This window comes from Rhincodon typus, chromosome 5, assembly GCF_021869965.1.
Source record: "Rhincodon typus isolate 14 chromosome 5, sRhiTyp1.1, whole genome shotgun sequence".
Lineage (NCBI taxonomy): Eukaryota > Metazoa > Chordata > Chondrichthyes > Orectolobiformes > Rhincodontidae > Rhincodon > Rhincodon typus.
Window position 1 is genome coordinate 22,222,516 of NC_063336.1, and position 18,463 is coordinate 22,240,978.

Below are 18,463 nucleotides of genomic sequence, written 5' to 3' on the forward strand. Positions count from 1 at the left end.
ATACACAGTGATCACTCAGGAAGAAGCCAAAATAGCAGCGTGATGTGCATTTGTTTTTTTGCAATAAAATCATCATCTCCAGTGAGAATGTCCAACCCACCATCAGCAACAAAACAGGAACAGGTTTACATCTGTGAACAGTACTTGTACTTTCTTTTACAAGTCATATTTGCATGCTGCATTACTATATGTAACACCACAGCCTGTAAAAAGTCAAGTTAAAACACTTTTCCAACCTACAAACTCTACCTTGCGCCTCAATCATTATTAAGACGCGAGTTCAATTTTTTGATCTGTTATTGTTCAATCCAGAGGGAGAAACTAGAGATAACTCACTCCTTCAGCTGTGTTGAGGTCTACTCCTCATTACCAACAGCTGAAAACTTTTGATGCTTTTTGTTTGAAAAGAATCAACCAACCTCAAAGCACTTGGTCTAAAGCAAATAGGGGGCTATAGTCCTTTCACCATTTCTGTGTTACAGCTATTATGCAAAAAGTATAAAACACTGCCTTTATGCTGCCAAGCCACAACTACTCTTCTTACATCAAAGCATTTTCACCACAAGGGTTTTTTCTTCCAAATTTATTCATTCCCAAAACAGAAGACAACGATTCATACACCCTAATTACATCTAATTATCAATTCTTTTTTCTGTGACCAACTTCAGCCAGAGCTATTTATTACTTGCATTTCTCACACCCTCCCCCATGCCTTTTGCAAGACAGCTAACATAATGGCAAGTTCTTTGGAGGACAATTATTATTTCTTTTATGGCCTGTTATAAAGGTTCTACCTGCATTAAATAATTATTCTATTATTAGTTTCAACAGAAAATGCATGTTAAATATGGGGACCTCCTGGTTAATTTGACAGTTCCCCATAGTGTTGCTGCTTAGAGGCAGTGGAAACGACCTCTCCTGTGGGGCTTCTCCTTAGTCTTTCTTTTCATGATCTAAATGAGACGTTTATTGGATTAGGGTTCTTCTCTGCAGACCTCCGAGGTGGCCTGTAACAAAGAACTTAAAAATCCCAATGACTATACTAATTGCCCTGGGATTAAAAACAGAAAACTTGATTCGGCATTACATCAGTACACCAAAAACAGAGGAAATTTATTAGTTTCATTATGGGCCCTGATCCTTTCAACTAGAGTGGGAGTTAGTGGGCAAGGCTTGGTTATAGCAAGACCTTCATTAGAAACTTAAAGAATACACCATTGATATGGGCCTAATTGTGCGTTACCAAATAAGCCTTACATACTTTTGAAGTGAGGAGGAAAGGCATATTTTAAAAAATTGATGCAAAAAATGTGGCAAAGATACAGAACTTGTCATGAACAGCTAAGAATTAAATTGACATCAGTGGACAGACTCTGCACTGCAAAGTCAATTGATAAGCAAATATGTCGGCAACAGATTAACCCCAGTACTCAGCTCAGGTGACAGCCGCACAAAGGTCACAGTACTGACCTCACAGGTTGGTCTTTGGGTCATTGTAGCTTATAAAAGGCTGTTGTAGGGTCAAAGTCTTATAAGGCTGCAATCTGACAACTCAATTTAAGCTTCCAGGCAGATGACACTAAGAGGATGGTTAATTGCTCACACCATTTGCTATTGGAATGATGCTTGTTAATGGAACAGAGATATTCAAGTAGCAAAAATACTAAGAAGCATCAATCTATCTATTAAGAAGCTTTCAAGGAAAAATTGTTTATCATCTCAGTATCCATTAGCTATGTGCTATGTGATCAGTATGGCTCATAGTATCTATTGGAAACGACCTTTTACAAAATTAAATGTTTTAAAGCTCAACAAATGACAACAGAGGTCAGTGTTCTCCCGTACAACGCAACAGTTATGTTTGTTCACGATGGTAAAGGCATCACAGCGGTCACATCATCAAAGTTTCAGTTCTACCTATCCACAGTAAGACCGATATGTTGTGAATTCTGAAATTACGTCGTACTATCAAGTTAGTTGCTTGATTTGGTAACTTAGGATGTGTGTCAAAGAGAGAAATATTTAAAGTTTTGAATGTTTTGCCTTTACTGATTAATAAAAGGATCAACTGAAAGACAGGAACATTGAGTGTTCTTGATTTTAATTTATTGTTAGGGTTATTTCATTTTTCTCTCATTTTAAAACCTTACACCCTGGGAGATTGATTGGTCCAGTGGAAGCAGCGCCCATTTCAACCAAATTTAAGTTTTTCAAATTGATGCAAGACTCCTGCAGCTCTTTAAAAATCCTCTGTATGGTAGATTCCTTATAAGGGATACAGTCAGGCTGTTTATTTTCAGGTATACAAAAATATACCCTAAAAATGAACAAGATTGTTACACACTGATTTTACTTTCCACTAAATGGATTGCGATAGATATAATTTGGGGCAGGGGATGAAATAAGCATACTGGCTTTTACTGTATTGTCGTTTCAATATCACAAAAGGTTTTAATCTTAGTTTTCAACATTTCCTTGGACAGGTTTTGTCTTTTATGGAACTGAGTGAAAGATGTACAGGAATAGAACACTGCAACTCTAGGTGAAAGGAGGACACCTGTTTGATGTGTCTCCACTCTTTGGGAGTTTATTCTTGACAATCCATTGCTGACAATGGCTGTGTCTCACCATTTACTCAGTGCCATACATCAAGAAGTCTTTTAGCATAACACATGGGAGGGACTTGCTCTTCATTTGCTGACATCCTATCCTGTGCTGCTTTCCGTGGTTGTTCGAACTCACTCATCCAGTTAAATGGGGGTGGGTGGGGGGTGGGGGCAGTGTTCTATTATACCCCTCATGTCTGTCGACAGATTTTGAGCAGTCAAGTTGAGTTACTTACCAGAGAATTCCCAGCCTCTGACCCATTCTCGTAACCAAAGTATTTATATAGTGGTCAGTTCAGCTTCTAGACAATTATAACCTCCAGGATATTGATAGTGGATGCTCAGCAATGATTACGCCATTGAATGTCAAGCAAAGATGATTGGGTTTTATGTGTTGGAAGCAATCATTGCCTGGCACTTGTGGGTTTGGAAGGTTCTGTCGGAGGATGATCCTTGGTGAATTTCTGCAGTGCACCTTATAGATAGTACACACTGCTGCGCAGTGCGTCGGTGGCGGATGGATGCTTGTGGATGCAATGCCAAACAAGCGGGCTGGTTTGTCCTGGGTGATGTCAAGCTTCTTGATTATTGTTGGAGCTTCACTCATCCAGGCACATGGGGAGTATTCCATCACACTCCTGACTTATGCCTTGTAGGTGGTGGACAGGATTTGGGGAGTCAGGAAGTGAGTTATTGGTGTAGTATTCCTAGCCTTTGATCTTCTCTCGTAGCCACAGTATTTATATGGCTAGTTCAGTTCAGTTTCTGGTCAATGGTAATCACCAGAATGTTGATTCAATAATGGCAATGACATTGAATTTCAAGGGATGGTTAGTTTCATTCTTGTTGAAGACGGTAATGGCATGCATGTTACTTGCCACATGTTAGCCAAGTCTGGATATTGTCTTAGTCTTGCTGCATTTGAACATGGGCTGCTTCAGTATCTGAGGAGTCACAAATGATGTTGAACATCATGCAATCATCAGTGAACATCTTAATTTCTGATCTTAAGATGGAGGGAAGTTCACTGCGAAAGCAGCTGAAGGTGGTTCACTCACCATCTGCCACAGACCCAGTCTAGGAGCTGTGCCCTTTGGTCTTGGCCAACTCAGTCAGCAGTGATGCTAATGAGCCATTCTTGGTCACGAACACTGATGTCCCTCATCCAGAGTATTTTGTGCCCTTGTGTGCCCTCCAAATGTTGCTCAACATGGAGGAGAACTAATTCATTGGCTAAGAATGTTTCCTTACCCATGTTTCATCCGATGCCATGAAACTGCATGGGGTCCAGAATCAATACTGAGGACTCCGATAGCAATTCCCACGCAATTGTATACCACTGTGCCAAAACTTCTGGTGGATAGTGATGGTGGTGTCTGGGACTTAGTCTGTAGGGTATGATTCCATGGGAATGACTATTACAGGCATTGGTCTGCTTGTCTATGGGGCAGCTCTCCCAATTTTGGCACAGGTTAGCAAGCACTTTGCAGGGCCGACAGAGTTGAGTGTGCTACTGTTATTTCCAGTGCCTTGGTCGACGCAGTCTGGTATAATACTTTGTAGCAGTCTGATATAACTGGTGGCTTGCTCAGCCATTTCAGAGGGCTGTTAAGAGACACCCACAGTGTTATGTTGGCCAGACCAGGTAGCAGATATTTCTTCCTTAAAAGGACATTATTAAACCGGATTTTACCACAATCAACACAGGTTCCATGATCACCATGAAACTAGATTTTAGTTCAAGCTTTATTAATTGAATTTAAATTTCACAAAATGGCTGGATTCACACCAATGGTCCCAGAGCTTTAGCATGGGTCTCTGGATTACTGGTCCAGTGATACTAATGCTACACCTCTACTTGAGTAGTTTCATCCCTTCAGCTTTTCAATTCTGGTAACATCCTTGCACATCTTTATTCCACTCTCATGTTTCAATATCCCTTTTTGTGATATTGATAACAGAACCACTCAGTATTGCACACGATCTAACCTTGATTCTACTTAAACTGAGCATTACCTTCTTGCTTTTGAGTTTTGAACCTCCAGAAGTGAAAGCTTCAATTTGGATGGCCTTATCCTGTGTTACTACTTTCAGTGATTGATGTATCTGTGTTCTCTTTATTGTTTTACCCATTTGGATTCTAATCTTCCACCAAAAAATAGTCTCCTTAATTCTCATAACATATCATAATTTGCCTTACAAAAGTTGACGTCATCTAATGGGATTATGGGGGGAAGGCAGAATAGGGTTGAGAAACATATCAGCCGTGATTGAATGGCAGAGCAGACTTGATGGGCTGAATGGCCTAATCCTTCTCCTCTACCTTATGGTTTTAATCACTCTAACACCATTTATCTCTTTGTGCGTTTTGATGCTGTCTTTCACAATGTTTGCAATATCAACCAAACAGACACCATCTATGACTTTTGACAATGGCCCTCCATTTCCTAAGTAGAAATCATTCAAGTAAACAATGAGTAGAATGAGCTGAATGTGTGCAATAGAAGCAATGAATTTTTTGAGTCTTAGTATGAAAAAGATTGCTGAAAAATGTGTTATAAACACGGTTGCCAGATTAAGTGTCAGGAAACTTTCAGACACCAACCCGCATCCGTAGTCTTCATGCTGGCTTGCAGTTTCTTCTCTTGTGGATGCATACAATCAATAAAATGTAACATTCTGTATACAGAATGACTAAGAATCAAACTGTGAGAAGCTACAAATGTTCTTTCAAAAAAAATGTTAAACTTAGAGTTGTGCCTAAAACAACAAAAAAAACCCAAAATTCAGTTTCTCTTCACTATTCAGAGATTAAAATCCTGCCTTAACAGGAACAATTACATAAATCCAGTAAGCTGTCTAGAGGTTAACCACTTCCCTAACAATCATGCCAAACCCACTACAAAGTCTGCGTTTAAAAGAATAGGTCCCTCAACAATGGTTGGAACATAATTAATGTACTTAAGCAGTGTACACACTGATTCAAAACTTCATTCAGATGTTGTCTACACAAGTACATTTTTTTCTCTCCTTAACATCACACCTGCAAGATTCCTCCACAAAATACCCTTGCACATTTCTTGTTTCAAAACTGCCTGTGGCAATCACAGAGTTAAGCAAAAAACAAGCTATCTAGTTGCAGTGTGCCCACTCAAAAATCTAAGGACCTGTCATTGTTCGATTCTGCTTTTCGAATAGCAATTCCATTATCAGCATTGGTGGAGTAATTATTAGCTGCATTCTCCTTGAAGGCAAGATCAAAGGAACCTGTGTAAACCCTGATTATCAATATTACAGTCAGAGAGAAAAACATCAAAACATGACTTCCTTTACCTTCAGGACAGCAATGAATGGCACAAAGTTAGCCCTCTGAAGCCCATTTTTATAGAGGTCTGAAAGAGAAAATTGGTATTAGCTTTGCTACTTAGCTAGATAATAGCATTTCCTTTTTTACTTTGGCAAATACATCCCCCCAACAATAGCAGATAATAACAAGACCAAAGACACAAAATTGATTCCTGCTTGAGCAATACAGAGAGTTCATTTTATTGATCAGTGATAGTTATTATGTGAACAAGAGCACAAAGTCCACAGACCATCTGAAGTAGAAAAGTCTACAATGTAGACTTGTGACACAAGTCAACTTTGAAAGAGAGAGAGATAAAAGGTTTATTTTTATACAAGGACCATATAAATGCCTGGTGCTGCCACTACTCACATACAGAGGGATAGTCCACCAGAATACTTTTAAAATAAATTATGATGAACAGATTCAAGTTGTATGTAAGAGACAACTTTCGTGGTTAATATATGTTTAGAGGTATTCACGAATAGTTGTTGGAACATCTGCCTCTTCAGCACAGAATGTTCGATTTCTTTAAAAACTGGTTATTGGCAAGAACCAGGCTTTTAACTCACTACTATCATCACATTTTACTGAAGTATCATAACCGATCTAAATGACAAAGCAGCTCAGAAGTATGGACCATTAATGCCATTTGAATGTTTTATTCGGGCCTACCCCTAACCATTCCACAATCTCACGTGGTTAGAAAAACTGAACCAGAACCGAAACATGCTCAGACCCTGGTCTAATGTTTATTGCTGAGTTCATGCTTTATTAGTCTCAGTCTGAGTGTGATTGATCTCAGTGCCATTGTTTTGGGAATGAGAGTGGGGGTGGGGTGGGGGTGAAAAACAATAAGGTAGAGCAGAATGGGAGAAAGTACCTGTACTTGAATGTCTGGTGAGGATAGGATTGTTCTCAGCTGTTCTTTCCACTGAAGACATACATCCTGTCAAACTTACATTTGAAGAATAGCCATTTTGGAGTGATAAAGATGGCAACCAGCATTTGCAGGTCAATATGTCACCAAGGAACCCCCATCCTCGCAAGAAGAGTTAAAACGTGCCAAAGAAAAAGGAAGAAAATTCTAGCCGGTAAATTTTCATGGATATAACCATTTGCCAGTTGTTTCACTAAGATTAAATGGTACTTTACGTTTTTATAATGCTATAGAATTCACCATTTAAGAAATATTACAAGGAACAGAAATAGGTTCTGTCCCAATTGTTGCCCAGCACATCTTGCTCAAAGTGGTACTTTGTGTCAGGGTAACAGGATCAGCTGCAATGATCCATGCTGTTAAGCAGCAACCAACCAAGACTGTCCATCTCATATGATTAACAGGTACTTGAAGTAGTGTACTGAAGGACTGTCAACACTCGTTCAACTGTAAGCTAACAATGAAGTCATCAAGCTCCAGAAAAAAGACTTAATGGCAATGCTAGGTGGAAGAAGCTGCAGAGTTGAAGGTCCCATGAACAATGCTGCGTAGCAAATGAGATTGGAACATGCACAGTAGAATTAAGCCAGACACAAGGATGGCTGCAGTCTGGAAGCAGACCTGGTCTTATCACTGCAACCTCAAATCCAATAATGAACCTGTACATTTTTCAAACTTCATTGCTAAATAGAATTTGAGCTACAGGGAGCGGCTGAACAGTTTGGGGCTATTTAGCAGTGAGAGCAAGGACCAGGGGGCTGCCGGGAAGTAAGTTTCCCAGTTAAAAACTTACCTCGTGCAATCAGCGACCTCCATTTTTTGCAGCGGCAGCGGCAGCGGGAGCGGTGAGAGCGAGGACCAGGGGCCTGCTGGGAGGTAAGTTCTTCATTTCGGCAGCGGAGCTGAGTGGGAGTGGTCGAATTGCGCTCTCGGAAGTTGAGTGAACTGATATATTTGGGCAGTGGGTAAACCCGAGACACTACACGTGTAGTGTCTCCCCACCTGCCCTCCTCCTCTGACCAAATAAAAAGTCTCTGGTGTGTTGATAAGGTAAGTGTTTTTCTTTTTCTTTTTTTTAAATCGTGTGCTGGTAAGTGGAGTGATTTGGTACAAACTTTTTTCATTTAATTTATCTAGTATTTGATATTATAGTAGGACTAAGTTAAGCCTAAAAGTAAAAATGGCAGGAGATCCCAGACCCGTGTTATGCTTTTCTTGCTCAATGTGGGAGCTCAGGGACGTGGCTGATGTCCCTGACTCCTACACGTGCAAGAAGTGTGTCCAGCTGCAGCTCTTGTTAGACCACATGATGGCTCTGGAGCTGCAGATGGACTCACTTTGGAGCATGCGCGATGCTGAGGAAGTTGTGGATAGCACGTTCAGCAAATTGGTCACACTGCAGATTAGGATTGCTGAGGGAGAAAGGGAATGGGTGACCAAAAGGCAGAACAAAAGCAGGAAGGCAGTGCAGGTGTCCCCTGCAGTCATCTCCCTCCAAAACAGGTATACCGTTTTGGATACTGTTGGGGGAGATGGCTCACCAAGGGAAGGCAGCAGTAGCCAGGTTCAGGGCACCATGGCTGGCTCTGCTGTACAGAAGGGCGGGAAAAAGAGTGGAAGGGCTATAGTCATAGGGGATTCGATTGTAAGGGGAGTAGATAGGTGGTTCTGTGGTCGAAAATGAGACTCCCGAATGGTATGTTGCCTACCAGGTGCATGGGTCAGGGATGTCTCAGATCAACTGCAGGACATGCTGAAGGGGGAGGGTGAACAGCCAGCTGTCGTGGTGCATATAGGCACCAATGATATACATAAAAAACGGGATGAGGTCCGACAAGCAGAATTTAGGGAGTTAGGAGCCAAGTTAAAAAGTAGGACCTCAGAGGTAGTAATCTCAGAATTGCTACCAGTGCCACGTGCTAGTCAGAGTAGAAATGAAAGAATAGGCAGGATAAATGAGTGCCTTGACAGATAGTGCAGGAGGGAGGGGTTCAGATTTTTGGGACATTGGGACTGGTTCTGGGGGAGATGGGACTATTACAAATCGGACAGTCTACACCTGGGCAGGACTGGAACGAATGTCCTAGGGGCTGCTTTTGCTAGCGCTGTTGGGGAGGGTTTAAACTAATGTGGCAGGGGGATGGGAACCAAATGAGGAGGTTAGTGGACAGTAAGGAGGTAGTAACTAAAGCCTGTAAGGAACTAGATAATGAAGTCAGTGTGACTAAGTGGAAGAGTAGGCAGAGAGCAGATGATGAACGCAAAGGGACAGGTGGTCTGAGATGCATTTGTTTTAATGCGAGAAGTGTGGTAGGTAAGGCAGATGAACTTACGGCTTGGATTAGTACCTGGGAGTATGATGTTATTGCTATAACTGAGACTTGGTCGAGGGAAGGGCAAGATTGGCAACTAAATATTCCAGGATATAGATGCTTCAGGTGGGATAGAGAGGGAGGTAAAAGGGGTGTAGGAGTTGCATTACTGGTCAAAGAGGATATCACAGCTGTGCTGAAGGAAGGCACTGTGGAGGACTCGAGCAGTGAGGCAATATGGGCAGAGCTCAGAAATAGGAAGGGTGCGGTAACAATGTTGGGGCTGTACTACAGGCCTCCCAACAGCGAGTGTGAGATAGAGGCACAAATATTTAGACAGATTATGGAAAGATGTAGGAGCAACAGGGTGGTGGTGATGGGAGATTTTAATTTTCCCAACATTGACTGGGATTCACTTAGTGTTAGGGGTTTAGATGGAGCAGAATTTGTAAGCAGCATCCAGGAGGGTTTTCTAGAGCAATATGTAAATAGTCCAACTCGGGAAGGGGCCATACTGGACTTGGTGTTGGGGAATGAGCACGGCCAGGTGGTTGAAGTTTCAGTAGGGGATTACTTTGGGAATAGTGATCACAATTCCCTAAGTTTTAGAATACTGATGGACAAAGACGAGAGTGGTCCTAAAGGAAGAGTGCTGAACTGGGGGAAGGCCAACTATAGCAAAATTCGACAGGAACTGGGGAATGTGGATTGGGAGCAGCTGTTTGAGGGTAAATCCACATTTGATATGTGGGAGGCTTCTAGAGAGAGGTTGATTAGAGTGCAAGACAGACATGTCCCTGTGAAAATGAGGGATAGAAAGGGCAAGATCAGGGAACCATGGATGACAGGTGAAATTGTGAGACTACCAAAGAGGAAAAAGGAAGCATAAATAAGGTCTAGGTGACTGAAAACAGACGAAGCTTTGGAAGAATATCGGGAAAGTGGGACCAATCTGAAACGAGGAGTTAAGGCGGCTAAAAGGGGTCATGAAATATCTTTAGCAAACAGGGTTAAGGAAAATCCCAAAGCCTTTTATTCGTACATAAGGAGCAAGAGGGTAATTAGAGAAAGGGTTGGCCCACTCAAGGACAAAGGAGGGAAGTTATGCGAGGAGTCAGAGAAAATGAGTGAGATTCTTAATGAGTACTTTGCGTCGGTATTCACTGAGGTGAGGGACATGACGGATGTTGAGGTTAGGGATAGAGAGGTTTGATTACTCAAGGTCAAGTCGGCATAAGGAGGGGGGAAGTGTTGGGTATTCTAAAAGGCATTAGGGTGGACAAGTCCCCAGGTCCGGATGGGATCTATCCCAGGTTACTGAGGGAAGCGACAGATAAAATAGCTGGGGCCTTAACAGATATCTTTGCAGCATCCTTGAGCACGGGTGAAGTCCCGGAGGACTGGAGAATTGCTAATGTTGTCCCCTTGTTTAAGAAAGGTAGCAAGGATAATCCAGGTAATTATAGACCGGTGACCCTGATGTCAGTGGTGGGGAAGCTGCTGCAGAAGATACTGAGGGATAGGATCTATTTACATTTGGACGAAAATGGGCTTATTAGTGATAGGCAGCATGGTTTTGTGCAGGGAAGGTCATGTCTTACCAACTTGATAGAATTCTTTGAGGAAGTGACAGAGTTGATAGATGAGGGAAGGGCTGTAGATATCATATGCATGGACTTCAGAAAGGTGTTTGATAAGGTTCCCCATGGTAGGCTGATGGAGAAAGTGAAGTCGCATGAGGTCCAGGGTGTACTAGCTAGATGGACAGAGAACTGGCTGGGCAACAGGAGACAGAGAGTTGTAGTGGAAGGGAGTTTCTCAAAATGGAGAACTGTGACCAGTGGTGTTCCACAGGGATCCGTGTTGGGACCACTGTTGTTTGTGACATACATAAATGATCTGGAGGAAGGTATAGATGGTCTGATTAGCAAGTTTGCAGATGACACTAAGATTGGTGGAGTAGCAGATAGTGTTCAGGACTATTGGAGAATGCGGCAGAATATAGATAGATTGGAGAGTTGGGCGGAGAAATGGCAGATGGAGTTCAATCCAGGCAAATGCATGGTGATGCATTTTGGAAGATCCAATTCAAGAGCGAACTATATGGTAAATGGAAAAGCCCTGGGGAAATTTGATGCACAGAGAGATCTGGGTGTTCAGGTCCATTGTACCCTGAAGGTGGCAATGCAGGTCGATAGAGTGGTCAACAAGGCATATGGCATGCTTTCCGTCACCGGACGGGGTATTGAGTACAAGAGTTGGCAGGTCATGTTACAGTTGTATAGGACTTTGGTTCGACCACATTTGGAATACTGCGTACAGTTCTGGTCGCCACATTACCAAAAGGATGTGGATGCTTTGGAGAGGGTGCAGAGGAGGTTCACCAGGATGTTGCCTGGTATGGAGGGTGCTATCTATGAAGAGAGGTTGAGTAGATTAGGATTATTTACATTAGAAAGACGGAGGTTGAGGGGGGACCTGATTGAGGTCTACAAAATCATGAGAGGTATAGACAGGATGGATAGCAAGAAGCTTTTTCCCAGAGTGGGAGACTCAATTACTAGGGGTCACAATTTCAAGGTGAGAGGGGAAAAGTTTAAGGGAGATATGCGTGGAAAGTTCTTTACGTAGAGGGTGGTGGGTGCCTGGAACGCATTGCCAGCGGAGGTGGTAGAGGCAGGCACGATAGCGTCATTTAAGATGTATCTAGACAGATACATGAATGGGCAGGGAGCAGAGGGATACAGATCCTTGGAAAATAGGCAACAGGTTTAGATAGAGGATCTGGATTGGCGCAGGCTTGGAGGGCCGAAGGGCCTGTTCCTGTGCTGTAATTTTCTTTGTTCTTTGTTCTTTGTATTTTCCCTCCAACATTACAGGACAAGGGATGACCTTATAGAGGTTTAAAAAATCATGAGGGGCATGGACAGGGTAAATAGACAAGGTCTTTTTCACAGGGTAGGGAAGTCCAAACTCAATGGCAAAGGTTTAAGGTGAGAGGGGAAAGATTTAAAAGGGACTTAACGGGCAACATTTTCAAGTACAGGGTGGTGTCTGTATGGAATGAGCTGCCAGAGAAAGTGGTGGAGGCTGGTACAATTACAACATTTAAAAGTCATCTGGATGGGTACATGAATAGGAAGGGTTGAGAGAGATGTGGGCCAAATGGGACTGGATTAATTTAGGATATCTGTTTAGCATGGACCAGTTGGACCAAAGAGTCTGTTTCTGTATTGTACAACTCTATGACCCTGTAAATAAAGTCAATAATAGAAACCAAACTATATAGCTTAAATATACAGCCTCCTTCAGGACCAAATTATGGTGATAAAGTTACAAGCCATTAACAACATTCAGAAAGCAAAGCCTCCAGGCCTTAAATTCCTGCAAAAGCTTCACTAAAAAAAACTATGGTCAGACTCACTGTCTTCACTGGGACCACCCCTGGAATGCTAACCCCCAATTCTATCACAGGTCAGATATATCAATAATTAGGATAGATAAAGATTTCCACAACTATATCTCCTATAGAATTAAACTTACTCTTAAATCTTTATGTCCATAAATTATACTATGTTGCCAAAATTTTATGAAACTTGTTCACCAAGGTTGGATAAGGTTTATATGTGGGAGGAAGCCTTGACAGCTCCTGAATGCTATTCATTATGCGAGTCTGCCTGGGGTACTCTCAACAGAAGCATAAAAGATTACTGATCAAGAAAAAAAAAGAGAAAATATTGCTGCAGGTTTTGGAGTACAATAAAAGCTTGATGAGGACTTAACCTGATTTAGTTTTTTTTTTCCAACACACAGCAATGCATTTAAGTGTTAAGTTTATCTCAATACAGAGCAGGAAAAACTCTTGGATTCATTAAAAATTAGCTAAAGATATAAATAGTGACCCAAATATTAACTTGTAAAGGCAAGTAAGTGGAACAGGTTGCAATTTCAATTGCCCTAAAGCAACAAGTTAAGCTGATAGTTATGTGACAACATCTAGGAAGGTTAGAGGAGTGTCAAAGTGAATTTCTTTTCTCCTTTAAACAGTATGAATCATTCAGGCTACTCCTACCCATCTTCGTTTCTGCATACCATTGTCAAGGAATAAATGGAAATTGCGCTCCCAACCTCCAGAATTACACTTTTGCAATCAACTTCTAGATTGAACCTACTACAATGCCACACATTGCTCCCCTCTACCCCCATTTTCTGTCCCATCCTCTCTAATTCGTCTGACCAACAGCTCGTCAGTGTCTCATCAAGTACTATGCATTTAAACAGCATGATCAATGAAGTTGTTAATGTATGCAGTAATGCTCAACCAGTGAGACACTACACTGCCAAAATGATCATAATCACATTTAATCCATTTCTTACTGGTCTTACCTTCAGGTGGTCTATTAGACGTGGCAACAACAACAACACCATTTTGAAACAGGTTTTCAAAGAGCTGCTTCAGTATCATGGCATCAGCAATATCTGTAACCTTACAAAGTAGAAATAAAGCAATAAACCACCAAGATCTTTCACGTATGTAACTGAATGAGGCATCTAGTCATCAAATGTAACACAATAAATCTTAAGTGTTTCAAACATAAACATTTTATCATTTAATTAATTAGGTATTTCATAAAGGATGCTCAAATGGACCTGTGCTATCTAAAATTGAAAGTTTGAAGATTAAATCTGTTGAAAAATATTTGAGCAAGAAAATAACATCAAATATGAACTGCACATTATAAAATTGAGTATGATTTGCATATGAACATATAAATTACATGATGCAGGCCACTCAGCACCTCGAGTCTGTTATACCACTCAATAATATCATGATTGATATGATTGCGTCACATTCCTGCCAACTCCCAATAAACTTTCACCCCCTTGCTTATTGATAATGTACAAACCTGTGCCTTAAAAAATACCTAAGTACTCTGCTTCCACCATATTTTGAGGAAATGAGTTTCACAGATTCATGATCTTTTATGATAAAAAAATCTACACATCTGATGTCTTTAAACATGCAACGCCAGATTTGCAAACAGATACCATGAGTTCTAGATTCTTCCACATGAGGAAACACCCTTTCCAAATCCAGCTAGACCCTCAGGATCTTCGATCCTTCAATCAAGTCACCTCTTACACTTCTAAACTCCAGTAGATACAACGTTAGCCTGTTCAATCTTTCTTTGTAAGACAATTAGCCTATTAGAGATATTAGTCCAGTAAATCTTCTCTGAACTGCTTCAAATACATTTACATCCTTCCTTAAATAAGTAGACCAATACTGTTCACTGTACTCTCAACATGGTCTCACAAACATAACAAAGTGTGGAGCTGGAGAAACACCGCAGGTCAGGCAACATCAGAGGAACTGGAAAGATGACATGTCCCTAACCAAAACCGTCCTGTTCCTCTGATGCTGCCTGGCCTGCTGTGTTCCTCCAGCTCCACATTTTGTTATCTCTGACTCCAGCATCTGCAGTTCTTGCTATCATGGTCTCACAAATGCTAGTATAACTGACACATAATCAATTCCCCTCACACTAAACAATAACATTCTATTCATTTTCATTATTACTTGTTGTATCTGTACACTAACCAACCTTTCGCAATTCATACTCTAGGACACACAGATGCCTCTCCATCTCAGAGCTCTGCAATCTCTCATTATTTAGATACATGCTTTTTTTATTCTTCCTGCCAAAAGGGACAATTTCCCATTTTCCCACATTGTACTTCATTTACCAAAATTTTGCCCATTCACTTAAGCTATATCATTTATAGCATTTTTTTTGTCTTCTTCACAATTTACTTTCCTACTTTGTTTAATCAGCAAAATTAACAACCTCACCTTCACACAAAACAGCATAGAATAAAGGAACAGGAGTAGACCAATCAGACATTCCAGCCTGCTCCACCATTCAATATGATCATGGCTGATCATTCCACTCAGTACCCTGCTCTCATTTTCTCCCCAAACCATTTGACTTCTTAAGCCCCAAGAACCACATCTAACTCTTTCTTGAAAACATTCCATGTTTTGGCCTCAACCACTTTCTGTGGCAGAGAATTCCACAGGCTCACCACTTTCTGGGTAAAGAAATTTCTCCTTATCTCAGCCCTAAATAGTCTATCCTTAAACTGTGACCCCCTGGTTCTGGACTCTCTGATTAATCAGGAATATTCTTCCTGCATTTACCCTATCTAATTCTGTTAGGACTTTATAGGTTTCTATGAGTTCCTTCCCTCATTCTTCTAAACTGCAGTGAATATAGTCCCAACTGATCCAGTCTCACTTCATGAAAGTCCCTTCATCCAAGTCCATTTGCCTAAATTCTCAGATAATATAAAACTGGGTGGGAAGGAGAGCTATGAGCAGGATTCAGAGATGCTTCAGCGTGGATTGGACAAGCTGAGGGGGCAAATACATGGCTGATGCGTTATAATGTGGATAAATGTGAAGGAGGCCAGGAGATGAACGGCCGCACAATAGGGGTGGATTTTGAAAGTATTTAAGAGTGACATTGTAGAAGAAACATAATTAAGTGGGATAACTGTAGTCTTGGTAATCAAGACTAGTTTGGTATTTCTACTGTCCAATCATTCAAGTGAAGAATAATCTTTAGTTTAGATTTAGGCCATTCAACACTTGAGAAGTAAGATGAGGTCCTGGTATATATTTCATATTCTTTAAACTTGGAGAAGTAAATGGGAAGATCAATTTAAGACTACAGCAGAACATAGCAGCTTAGCCAGGTGGATTGCTCCTGTGTGATGTGGAAATTCGGGGACACTTCCAGAGTTCAAATTGACCATTTATACAGGAACAGTCTCCAGTGACAGTCACTGGAAATCCATGTTTCAGTTCTGGAATGGCTCTGAATCCACTGAACTGTCCTTAAGACCAAGACCTTAGTAGATAACATGTACTTCGAGGTATATCCACAGGCTGAAAGGGTAAACACCAGACAGAGTAATAACACCAGGCAGTTGGTGTAGGAGTCTACTGGGGCCATCTCCCTCTCTAACAGAGCTTCCATCTGGATACTACTGGGAGAGATAGCTTTTCAGGGGATTGCTGCAACAGCCACATTCATGCTACCAAGGCCAAAGGACTTGGAAGTAGTAGTAGACCATTCAACCCATACAGTCTGCTTCGCCATATAATGAGATCGTGACTAATCTGATAATCCTCAACTCCACCTAGCTGTCTTTTCCCCATGACCGTTGATACCCTTACTGATTAAAAATCTGTCGATCTCAGCCTCAAAAATGGTTAACAACCCAGCCTCGACAGCCCTGGATTGTATGTTGCCTCTCTGCTGCTAGGGTAAAAGTGTCACTATGCAGCTGCAGAACATTCTCAGGTTGGAAGGAGAACATTGTGAAGTCATGGTCCATGTCAGTACCAATGACGATGATAAGAGAGAGATGAGATCCTGCAAACAGAATATACGGAGCTAGGATTAAATTAAAATGTAGGAACTTGAAGGTGCTAATTTTAGGATTACTCACAGCACCATATGCTAATGAGATCAGGAATAGAAGAACACGCTAGGTGAATGTTTGTCATAAGGGAGTATAGAAGGGAGGGATTTAGATTCTTGAGGCATAGGAACTAATTCTGGGAAACATGGGTTCTGTATAAGCTGAATGATTGAATCCCAGCAGGACTGGAATCAATATTTTCATATAAAACGTTCACTGGTATAGTGGGGAGTAAATGGAGTTGCAGGGCAATGAAAACCAGAGCAGGGAGACCAGAATACGAGAAGCATAGATGGAAATGAAAGATAGAAAAAAATGCAAAAGAGGGAGACAGAGGGAGCAAGGGCTATCAGAAAATAGGAATGGAATACAAATAAAAAGTGTAAAAATGTCATAAGGATAAGTTAACAGGCACTATATCTGAATGCATGGAGCTTTCAAAATAAGATTATTGAACTAATGTTAGCAAAAATTGTTGTAAACGGGTACAAAATGTTTGTGATTGCAGGGACATGTCTCTACAGTGAAGAAAGCTGCAAAATTAAATCCGAGCTTATTCAATCTTTAGGAGAGACAAGGCAAAAAGGAAAGGGAAGTGGGATGACATTGCTAGTGAAAGATGAAATCAGTACAATAGTGAGAAAGGATATTAGGGCAGGAAATGTAGATATAGTAACTGTCTGGGTGGAGCTATGAAGCAACAAGGGGTGGAAACATTACTGGGAGTTGTCTATCAGTGTCCAGAAGATAGGGGTAAGTAGTAGATGTCATTAAGTAGGAAATTAGAGATGCATGCAGTAAGGTTGCTATAGTAATCATGGGTGACTTAAATCTACCTACAGACTCGGCAAATCGTCAGTGCAAACGATAAGGTTGAAGCATTTACAACAAGCTACAAATGCTGAGTGGATGATCCATCTCAGCCACCTCCAGAGGTCGTCAGCGTCATAGATGCCAGTTTTCAGCGAATTTCATTCACTCCATGTGAATCAAGAAACGGCTGGAGGCACTAGATACTACAAAGATACTACACTGACCCCTGACAATGGTCTTGAAATAGTACTGATGAAAGTCACATTGAATGGAGCCCTGGTTTTAAATCAGTGTCAGGTACATCATGATCTGCTGATGGTGTGTGCCTGTACTAATTCCTGTAACAAGGTGGCATGCGACACAGTTCGCAGTACAAGTATAGAATCATGCAGCCATAATCATTTTGCAATGACAAAGGACACTCAAATTGCCTAAAAAAATGGGGAATACAAAATCTAATTTCTCGCTCTTAAATTTTTAAAACCATTATATTCAAGTATAAATGAGTCTGGCATCTAGTCATAGCACAATTTTATGCATGTACGTTATTATACTACAACAAAGTACTGTACCAGTGTATATCCATGGCAGCTTCTGAGACACAAGGATCGATATTTGCTGCATCCGATACCATTTCCTATAATATTAATTGCATCTCCTTGAGCTTCAGTTAGGTTTGTTAACATCTTTGAATGATTGCCCCTATTTATTATGCCACAATGAAACCAAATTTGAACTCTGGCTGCTTTCCTTCATTATCTTCTGTTCCAACATGTAAGGTACAAGTGCATATTTTCACTCCAAAGTACCTGCTATTTGTCTTAACTCTTCTATGAATTAAGAGCTTGACTCATAACTCTTGCTTCTAAAAATACTTCCACTCATTTCACAGTCATACGTTCTCACCTTAACCATCTGTTATACAGAAGTGCTAAATACATAAACATAAATCAAC

At 41.0% G+C, this 18,463-nt stretch overlaps 1 protein-coding gene across 4 annotated transcripts in view; it reads right to left on the reverse strand.

Moving 5' to 3' along the window:
- afg1lb (AFG1 like ATPase b) overlaps positions 1-18,463 on the reverse strand; it is a 143,830-nt gene that overhangs the window by 49,720 nt on the left and 75,647 nt on the right. For all 4 annotated transcript variants that reach the window (XR_007262113.1, XM_048597015.1, XM_048597014.1 and 1 more), the window contains 2 exons: positions 13,591-13,690; positions 5,940-5,998 (listed from right to left, as the gene is read on the reverse strand). Coding sequence is in view for 3 of the 4 variants with exons in the window: in XM_048597015.1 (XP_048452972.1) it covers positions 5,940-5,998; positions 13,591-13,690 (159 nt within the window). In the remaining variant the exon portion in view is untranslated. The remainder of the gene's footprint in view (positions 1-5,939; positions 5,999-13,590; positions 13,691-18,463) is intronic.